Consider the following 10,027-nt stretch of genomic DNA (forward strand, 5'->3'; position numbering starts at 1 on the left):
ACACCACAACAAGGACTGTCCAACATTTTATTGTAGAATGATCACATCATAATGGAGGAAGAATGATTGACAGCTGTGTGGGCGGATATTGGTGATCAGTGGGAAGAATGTCCCTTACATTGGTGATCAGTGGGAAGAATGTCCTTACATTGGTGGTCAGTGGGAAGAATGCTCCTTACATTGGTGGTCAGTGGGAAGAATGCTCCTTACATTGGTGATCAGTGGGAAGAATGTCCCTTACATTGGTGGTCAGTGGGAAGAATGCTCCTTACATTGGTGATCAGTGAGAAGAATGTTCCTTACATTGGTGGTCAGTGGGAAGTCGTTATCTATTGTTTCCTCCAATGCAGTGATATAATTGTTATGTGCTTTTTTCTATCTGTGTGTTTTCTCAGATTCATTTGATTTATAAGACTTCTATCACTGATACAAAGTTTGGATCTCATTAATGATCTCTCTTAGATCTGTGCGGTTCTGGCGGCTGTAACTGAAGTGATCCGCTCTCAGGGAGGGAAGGAGACAGAAACAGAATACTTTGCTGCTCTGGTGAGTGATTTCTCCGCATGTTTCCCATTGTTCTCATTTGTGGAATGTGCTGCTCTATAATGGAAATCTGCAATCAGATATAAGGAATAATATTATGGACGGCAGTACTCCTGTCAGTAATATTTGTGTTTTGTTGAATATTTGCATTATAGAGCCGCACGTTATGAAGCATGAATACATAAACCTTTACTGTGTGCGGTTTATTTTTTGGGCTATTGCACAATTTTTTTAATGTATTTTTCTAATGTATTCTGAATTATGAAGATATTTTGTGTTTTGCATTTTAGACCTTTGCTTTTAATATATTAGAGGGAAAATAAACTTCTGTGGACCTTGCAGCACATCGCCTAAAGGAGATTTGCTCAGTCCATGTGGGTTCTGTCCCCTCGCTTCTCTGTAGAGCTTTGTCATTGGTGGACACTTACTCTATAAACCTTTGGATTGTGTCCTATTATCACAGTCCGGTGTGTCTTCATGGGAAGTTACTGAGGTAATGTTATGATGCCCCCCTGGCAGGTGATATGGGTTCAACCATGGCAAGATATCTAAGTACCAGCTGGTCTTCTCCAGAGCTCCTGGTGGTGGTAAAGTGTGGGAATCTCTAGTGATTCTGGTTTACTTTGCTGCAAACACCAGGTTGCAGGCTTCAGGATCTCCCCAAGGGGTTGCTGAAGCAGAAGGGTTATGGTGTGGAGATTATTTTCAGGTCGGTAGACAAATAAGTAGTTGGGTCCACATAGGGGTCATGATAGTCAGCAAGAGAGTAGTCTGTTCCAGGCAGAGGTCTTGGCAGGCAGCAAGCAAGGATAATAGTCCTGTCCAGGCAGAGGACATGGATGGCAGCTTTCAAGATAGTAGTGAGGTCTAGACAGAGGTTATGGCAGTGAGCAATCAAGAGAGTAGTCAGGTCCCAGCAAAAGTCATGGCTGTCAGCAAACGAGAGAGTGGTCAGGTTCAGGCAGAGGTCATGCCAGGCAGCAAGCAAGGATAATAGTCTGGTCCCGGCAGAGGTCATAGCTGGCAGCATTCAAGAGGGTAGTCGGGTCCAGGCAGAGGTTATGGCAGTCAGCAAGCAATAGAGTAGTTTGTTCCAGGCAGAGGTCATACCAGGCACGAGAGTTGTCAGGTCCAGGAAAAGGTCAAAGGTCGTGGCTCTCAGCAAGCGAGAGTGTGGTCAGTATCAGGCAGAGGTCATGGCTGGCAGCAGGCAAGAGCCAGCTATAGCGCTTGCTTCAAGTGAACCAATGCTGGACAATAGCTTGTCAATACAAAAGGTTTTAAAAAAGATTTTTTAGGTTGGTAGGCCTTAAATATATATATGACACATTAAACCTTCATACAGTGCTTGGTGCTGATATCTTAACCACTTCCTGCCCACCCTATAGGCTATTGACAGTGGGAATGTGGTTGCATTATCCTGACCGGACGTCATATGATGGCGGCAGGATAATGCGCTCTACGCACCCCCCCCCCCCCCGGGGGGCGCGCAGAGCGGCGATCGGTGCTGCAGCGTGTCACTCTGACACACCGCATCTCCAATCTCGGTAAATAGCCTACTGACGTTGGCTCTTTACCATGTCACCAGCTGTGTCCAATCACAGCTTGTCACATAGTAAATAGGAAGTGCCGTTGATCTGATTTCCTCAGTTCGTGCCTTACAGGCATGAGTATAGGAGAGCCGATCGGCGGCTCTCCTGATGGGGGGGGTCTGCACTGGTAATCAGAGCATTGATTACCAGTGCAGATCATTAGGGGAGGGTGCCACTAGAACCACCAGGGATTCCCACCCATGACCCCAGGGATGGCAATCAGGGCTCAGGGAGTCCGCCAGTGCCCTCCCCATCAGTGCTGCCCACCAGTGCCCTTCATTGCCATCTATCAGTGCGCCTCACCAGTGCCCATTATTGCCTATCAGTGCCGCCCATCAGTGGCACCTATCAGTACCCACCAATGCCGCCTATCAGTGCCGCATATTTGTGCCACCCCATCAGTGCCTCCTCATCAGTAACCAATGTATAACAGTAACAACATTTTTTTTTTTTTTTAAACTTTTCGTTTTTTTTTTATTTGTTTAGCAAAAAAAGAAAAACCTTGCGGTGATCAAATACCACCAAAAGAAAGCTCTATTTGTAGGGAAAAAATGACATAAAATTTGGTTTAGGTAAAGTGTTGCATGACCGCGCAATTGTCATTCAAAATGCAACAGCGCTAAAAGCTGAAAATTGGCTTGGGCAGGAAGGGGGTGAAAGTATCCTGTATTGAAGGGGTTAATTGAGTAATGTGCAAGGATGTGTATATATATATATATATATATATGTGTGTGTATAACGCAGTGTGTGATGAATAACAAATGATCTTAAAATAATACTTGAAGTAAATAACACAATAAAAGTATAAGGAATAAATATTTAGATATAATAAATGCAGTATTATAAAGGTGAGGAAGGTGCTATATTTAAAGTGATTAAATCAATCAGGTAAAAAAATATATATATATATATATATATATATAATAATCAAGCAGAAAAATTTGTATGTTTTCAATAAAAATTCATATAATAATTCATAAGTGACTCAAGTGCAAATGTGTAGGTAAAAAAAGTCCATAAAAAATAGTTCAGAAGTGAAAATATTCAGGTAAATGCTGAGTGCCAATAAAAGAAGGAAAAAGTGCAGGTGCTCTGTGTTGAATCCTCCAATGATCAGTGTTGGTACTTTTTGATGTCAACGTGGGGGATAATAGAAGAACACACTCACCAGATGATGTGGGTCTTGTATACCTTATGGTATTAAGACCTGTATACTCTTATATGGCCACCAGGGCCAAAGTAGACACTGCTGGGCTTTGTAGTACCACAGTACTTGGGAATTCCCTCTCCTGGATGCCTCGATCCACAGGGTCCGGTCAGGGTATGCAGGATAAAAAAAAGCTCCAGATAGTGTATTACCATGAAAAATATATGTGTAATAAAATTGGTCGGTATACAGTACATGAAATAGTAAACAAACCGCCAGCCGTAATGGTGCCCGTGAGTGGAGAGCGGTGAATACCGGCTTGCGTTCCACTCAGGCACCCGTGACGTAAGCAGCGTGCGTTCCACCAATACGTATGAAGACGACCTCTGAAGAAGTCACATTCATACATGCACATAGTAAGGCCAATTTAGGCAGGATCCAATTCACCTACCAGCATGTCTTTGGAGTGTGGGAGGAAACCAGAGTATCCAGAGGAAACCCACACGGGCACAGGGAGAACATGCAAACTCCAGGCAGATAGTGTTGTGGTTGGGATTCGAACCAGCGACCCTTTTGCTGCTACACCACCACTGTGCCGCCCACTACACCACCACTGTGCCGCCCACTACACCACCACTTTGCCGCCCACTACACCACCACTGCGCCACCACTTTGCCGCCCACTGCGCCACCACTTTGCCGCCCACTGCGCCACCACTTTGCCGCCCACTGCGCCACCACTGTGCCGCCCACCGCGCCACCACTGTTCCGCCCACCGCGCCACCACTGTGCCGCCCACCGCGCCACCACTGTGCCGCCCTCTTTGCCACCACTGTGCACTGTGAAGTCCATGGTGACCCGTGTCCACAGCCATAAGCTTCTACAATGGTCACATGACCATCAGAACTGGACCAGGGAGTGATGGAAGAAGGTGGCCTGGTCTGATGAATCACGTTTTCTTTCATGTGGGTTGCCGGGTGCGTCACTTACCTGGGGAAGAGATGGTACCAGGATGCGGTATAAGAAGAAAAGTCGGCGGTGGCAGTGTGATGGTTTGGGCAATGTTCTGCTGGGAAACCTTGGCTCCTCCCATTCATGTGGATGTTACTTTGGTGTCCATGCCTCAATGGGTGAGGGCTGATTTAGCAAAAGGGGTCCATATTCAATATTAGGTGGGTGGTAATGTTATGGCTGATCAGTGTGTGTATATATATATATATATATATATATATATATATATATCTACATATTTTTTCTCTCCCCCCATAGATGACCACTCTGGAAGCCGTTGAGTCCGCGGAGTCGCTGTCTGCCGTTGCCTACCTGCTGAACCTGGTTCTGAAAAGGTCAGTCTGCCTGTCTGTTCCCCAGTGGTGGGCGGGGCTTTGGTCCTTCATCTTGCATTCATCTAATGATGTATTTCAGGGTTCCAGGTCCTGTGCTGATTAAGAAATTCTCGGACACATCGAAGGCCTTCATGGATATTATGTCCTCACAGGCCACCAGCGGCAGCACCTCCGCTCTTAGATGGGTAAGTCGTGTTCCTTGTATTCCCCTGTGTATAGAATTTCCTGTTTCTGGAATATTAGAGAAGCGGGGTCGTGTCACCTACATCTGATGACATTTTATGGTCGATGCTTTTGAGATTTAGAGAGTGTCTGTATTTTAAAGTGGTTCTAAAGCCTAAGTGTTTTTACCCTTAACTACTTCCCGCCCGCCGTCAAATGACAGTGGAGCCGTTCCAGGTTTCTTTCTGGGACTACGTCACATGACAGCGCCTGGGTACGGCCGCTCTCGTGTGCCCGCAGTGCGGCAACTGTGGAACACAGCGCAGCCGTGATTGGTGACGCTGAGGGTGACCCCGATCTTAGTAATGGCGTGTCTCTCTACCCTTGTGATCGGCTGTGTCCAATCGCAGCCAATCACATGTTAATGCCAAAGTGCAGTTTATCGTCTCTCCTTGCCTCGCAATGACAGAGTGTGAAGAGGAGAGCCGATCAGTTCGCCAAAGGAGCTTCACCAAAGTATTGAGTAAAGGGTATGAATACTTATGTACATGGGATTTTTTCCTTTTTTATTTTTGAATAAATTTGCAAAGATCTCAAACAAACTTCTTTCACGTTGTCATTATGGGGGAAAATTTGTAGAATTTTGAGGAAAATAATTGAATCCATTTTAGAATAAGGCTGTAACATAACAAAATGTGGAAGAAGTGAAGCGCTGTGAATACGTTCTGGATGCGCTGTACGTCAATGGAGTATTTTAGATTTTTTTTTATGGCAATTAGGGACAGGTGTATGTTTAAAGGTGATGGTGCGCTTTTCTTATATGTGAAAAATCATATATTGAACAATATATAACAAAAATGGGGAAAAAAACCCAATCGGAATCACAGTGATGGGTGAGTGTGTGTAAATGAACAAACAAAATTTACAAATAACACTCAATGTGACTATACAAATAAAACATTGAAATAAAAGTCCATTGGATATTGTGATCCAAAATGTGAAAAATGGTGAAGAGAATCCAATTAAAAATCAAGGTGATGATGTAGTGTTCCCTCCACCGGGTGAAATGCCTCCTTACCTGGCGGAAAGAAGGTAAGTGCCTGATAATGATATTCTAATATGAAAAAAAACAGTGTTCTAATTCCACCTGCACACGTGCACGGTCACCCGGGTGATAAATAAATGCAAGCCTCTTACCAGATGTAAGAGACAATCAAGCCTCTAAATATTCTGATCATGAGGATGCTTCCTTAACACCGTGGATGGATGAAATCATTCCCACTTTCTTCCCTCTGTATAAGCCAGCGTGTGTCTCCTATTCTTTTGGGGTGATAGACTCCCCGCGATGTTCATGGACATCTGATGATGTCAGTCCTCTGCGTGCTGCCAGCACTCCTAGTGGTAAAATCTCCTGTGCCCAGCATGGTAATCTCTTCTTCACCAACCTGCAAAACAATTAGGGACAGGTGGGTGGAAGAAAGGGGTGGGAGAGAGTTCTTGTTTTGCCCAGTTGGACTTTAAGTTTTCCCAGAGGCAGGTTATAAAGAGGATTTTCAACCTTCACGACCCCCCCTATATATTTCTTTTTTTCTTGTTCCCCGCTTACCGGATGCTGAGCTGGCCACACTTTAGATTCCCCCCCACACCGAGGATCCTGCGTTGTCCGGCTGAGATCCTCTTCTCTGCAGCCTCTGCCGCCAGATCCCACACTGCCATGTTTATCTGTGACGTCATCGAGAAGGCTGCGCCAGCTTTCTACCTTCCTCCACCCCCCATAATTTTCTTTCTTGTCCCCCCTGCTTACCTACTGCTGAGCTGGCCACACTTTAGATTCTCCCCCCACACCGAGGATCCAGCATTGTCCTGCTGAGATCCTCTTCTCTGCAGCCGCTGCCGCCAGGTTTCGCACCGCCATGTTTATCTGTGATGTTATCGAGAAGGCTGTGCCAGCTTTTCCGGGTTCTGGCACAGCCTACCGATGACGTGCCGCTAGGCCCACCCCCCTTTCGTTATCTGGTGAAGTAGATGTTTGAGGTTTTGGTCCATTGGCTCCATTTCGTATGCCTTTGTGGGACGCGGCACCATTTAGAGGTGTGCACTGACTATATTTCATGAAACACCTTGCGAGGTCACATAGCCCTGGTCATGACAACGTTATCGACTAGAGTCGCAGCGTGCCTCTGGTCACAGCACCCCATTCCAAGATGGCGTGGTGAACTGCCGGGAGTGGTGCCCCCTTGATTCCAAGGTCTGGTGAGTAGTGTCCCCCCTTTTCTCTACGAAATGCTGGGGTGGACGCGGGCCCTTCCTGGGGATGTTGGGACAGGTGGGTGGAAGAAAGGGATGGGAGAGGGTTCTTGTTTTGCCCAGAGTTGGACTTAGTTTTCCCAGAGGCAGGCTATAAAGAGAAATTTCCACCTTCCTTCACCCCCATAATTTTCTTTCTTGTCCCCCTTCTTACCTAATGCTGAGCTGGCCACACTTCAGATTCTTCCCCACACCGAGGATCCTGCATTGTCCGGCTGAGATCCTCTTCTCTGCAGGCGCCGCCAGATCCCGCACCACCATGTTTATCTGTGACGTCATCGAGAAGACTGCGCCAGCTTTCTACCTTCCACCACGCCCCATAATTTTCTTTCTTGTCCCCCCGCTTACTTAATGCTAAGCTGGCCACACTTTACATTCTCCCCCCACACCGAGGTTCCTGCATTGTCCGGCTGAGATCCTCTTCTCTGCAGCCGCTGCCGCCAGATCCCACACTGCCATGTTTATCTGTGACCTCATCGAGAAGGCTGCGCCAGCTTTCTACCTTCCTCCAACCCCCATAATTTTCTTTCTTGTCCCCCCCGCTTACCTAATGCTGAGCTGGCCACACTTTAGATTCCTCTCCACACCGAGGATCCAGCATTGTCTTGCTGAGATCCTCTTCTCTGCAGCTGCCGCCGCCAAATCCCACACTGCCATGTTTATCTGTGACGTCATCAAGAAGGCTGCGCCAGCTCTTCCTGGTTCTGGCGCAGCCTACCGATGACCTACCGTGCCCCTAGGCCCATCCCCCCCTCCTCTGTTACGAATGCAGTGACCTACTCGTTTCGTCGTCGGACGTCTTCCAGGAATGAATTTTTTTCTGAATGAATTTTGCACACTAACTTAAGTAGTTACATAATATTGTTTTTTTTTTTTTTTGCACAGAACTTTCTTGTATTTTTTCTGATTGTATTAATTGATACTTTTTGCTTTTTTGCACATGTAGCACTTTTATGTATTGAGGTTGGTAGATTCATACATATGTGGGGGCACAGATTGTAGTTGAACGGTGATATCTCTGTCCATTTTCATATACTTTTGTACGTGTTATTCTGTAATCTCCTCATTATTACATCTTTTTCTTTTCAGATTGTTTCATGCTTGTCAGTACTGCTTTGGAAACAGGACCTGTCTGCATGGAGTTATCCCTCCACTCCGCAGGTGTACCATGGCTTACTCAGCTTCACTGTTCATGCAAAGCCGAAAGTAAGTTGTAGACAAGGAACAGCGAGAGACCTTAGAAAAGGAAACCTTCAGTGGTCTGTGGGTACAATAGTATTATCTGACCCACCGTGTGTGATTTGTTGTAGGTGCGGAAGGCCGCTCAGCTTGGCGTTTGCTCCATCCTGAAGGGCAGTGAGTTCATGTTTGCAGACTCCGCCCCCGCTCACCATCCTGCTGCCCAGTCCACGGCCAAGTTTTGTGTCCAGGAGATCGAGAAGTCGGGAGGTAAGAGTTTTGTATTGGTGGGAAGGAACAGAGAGAGGGCAGAGTAGGGAGCTGAGCATGGAAGGAAAGCGTGCAGAGACAGCATGTGAGCCGATCAGATATACAATGGATGTAAAAAGTCTGCACACCCCTGTTAGAATGTCAGGTTTCTGTGATGTAAAAAAATGAGACCAAAATGAATAATTTCAGAATGTGACCTATAAACTGTACAACCCAGTTGTACAATAAACTGAAATCTTTTAAGGTGGAGGTAAGTAAAATAAAAAAACGAAAATATGGTTGCATAAGTGTGCACACCCCTAAACTAATACTTTGTTGAAGCACATTTTGATGTTATTACAGCACTCAGTGTTTTTGGGGATGAGTCTATCAGCATGGCACAATTTCTTTAAAAAGTTGACCATGTGCTTTTTTTTTTTCTTCCTTGCGCCAAGTTCAGTAATTTTTCCCCTCATTGTGACCCTATGGTCCTCCTATTGGAGAGACGGAGTAATTTCATGGATGGTCCTCAGGGAAGCTCAGGGTTTAGGAGCGGCCGCTCTCAGTAGCGATGAGGCATGAGAGGAATCCCCATCTATAGGTGGCTTCGTTAGTGACCCCCGCCTCGGTTCCCCTTGTCTGATCCCCCCTCGGTTCTCATTGTCTGGGTGACCCCCCTCGGTTCCCCTTGTTTGGATGGACCCCCCCCCCCTCGGTTCCCCTTGCTTTGGTCACTGTGTTCCTCTTATCTTTTGGCCTGGTGTTCCCCCTTTCTCCTTATTTCCTGTCTTGGTTACCCCCATTGCTCTTATTTCCTTTTTTCATGATCCGTTCAGCCAATATTTTTTATTAGTTTTCTGGTAGTTTTGTTTGCAAATACCGTACTTAATCTGGTTGCAAGATTGCATCTGTATCTGCTAGTTCTGATTGATTTGTGATTTGTTTGAGAAACCATTGTGACTTAACCATCCTTTTTTATTCTTCTAGAAAATCATGCTGAGTTTTCATGAAGAGCAGGAAATATTACCGGACACATTCCTTGCTAACTTTCCCTCATTAATAAAAGTGGATATTCACAAGAAGGTGACGGATCCCAGCGTAGCCAAAGGGATGATGGCGTGCCTCCTGTCTTCTCTGAAAGCCAATGGTAAGTCCAGATAGCGAATTTACAGCCCAGATAATTTTTTATTGGCTGACAACACTGTTTTCGCTGCACTGAAATCCCAAGCGGCGTTGTCAGCCCCGCCCTGTAAGTTCCCAGTTTTACAAAAAGTGTGTGTTAGGAGAACTGGATCCAAATGGGAAAAGCAAATTTAAACGAGTGAGGCAGCTCTGTTATGTGGGGTACCCCTGAGGCTCCCCAGTAAAGTGTAAAAAGATGAGAGCCACTGGTTAGTGCGAGTCCAGTAAAAGTTTAATCGTAATAAAAAGTCAGAAGGCAAAGCCAGCGCTTTTCAGGGATTCAAAATTCTTTCTTCATCAGGGTCTGGCTGTAATAGAGAC

General features: G+C 45.9%; 1 protein-coding gene across 1 annotated transcript; it reads left to right on the forward strand.

Annotated features, from left to right (window-relative positions):
- Positions 1-465: 465 nt before the first annotated feature.
- LOC309564162 (RRP12-like protein) lies at positions 466-9,489 on the forward strand (the record flags this gene model as incomplete). The annotated part of the gene is made up of 6 exons (XM_082268789.1): positions 466-546; positions 4,551-4,627; positions 4,707-4,812; positions 8,186-8,302; positions 8,407-8,545; positions 9,473-9,489. The coding sequence occupies exons 2-6, from the start codon at positions 4,551-4,553 to the stop codon at positions 9,487-9,489; spliced, it is 456 nt and encodes a 151-aa protein (XP_082124915.1). The 5' UTR covers positions 466-546.
- Between the last annotated feature and the right edge of the window lie 538 nt (positions 9,490-10,027).

Source organism: Pelophylax lessonae, assembly GCF_965119305.1.
Source record: "Pelophylax lessonae genome assembly, chromosome: 9".
NCBI classification, from domain to species: domain Eukaryota; kingdom Metazoa; phylum Chordata; class Amphibia; order Anura; family Ranidae; genus Pelophylax; species Pelophylax lessonae.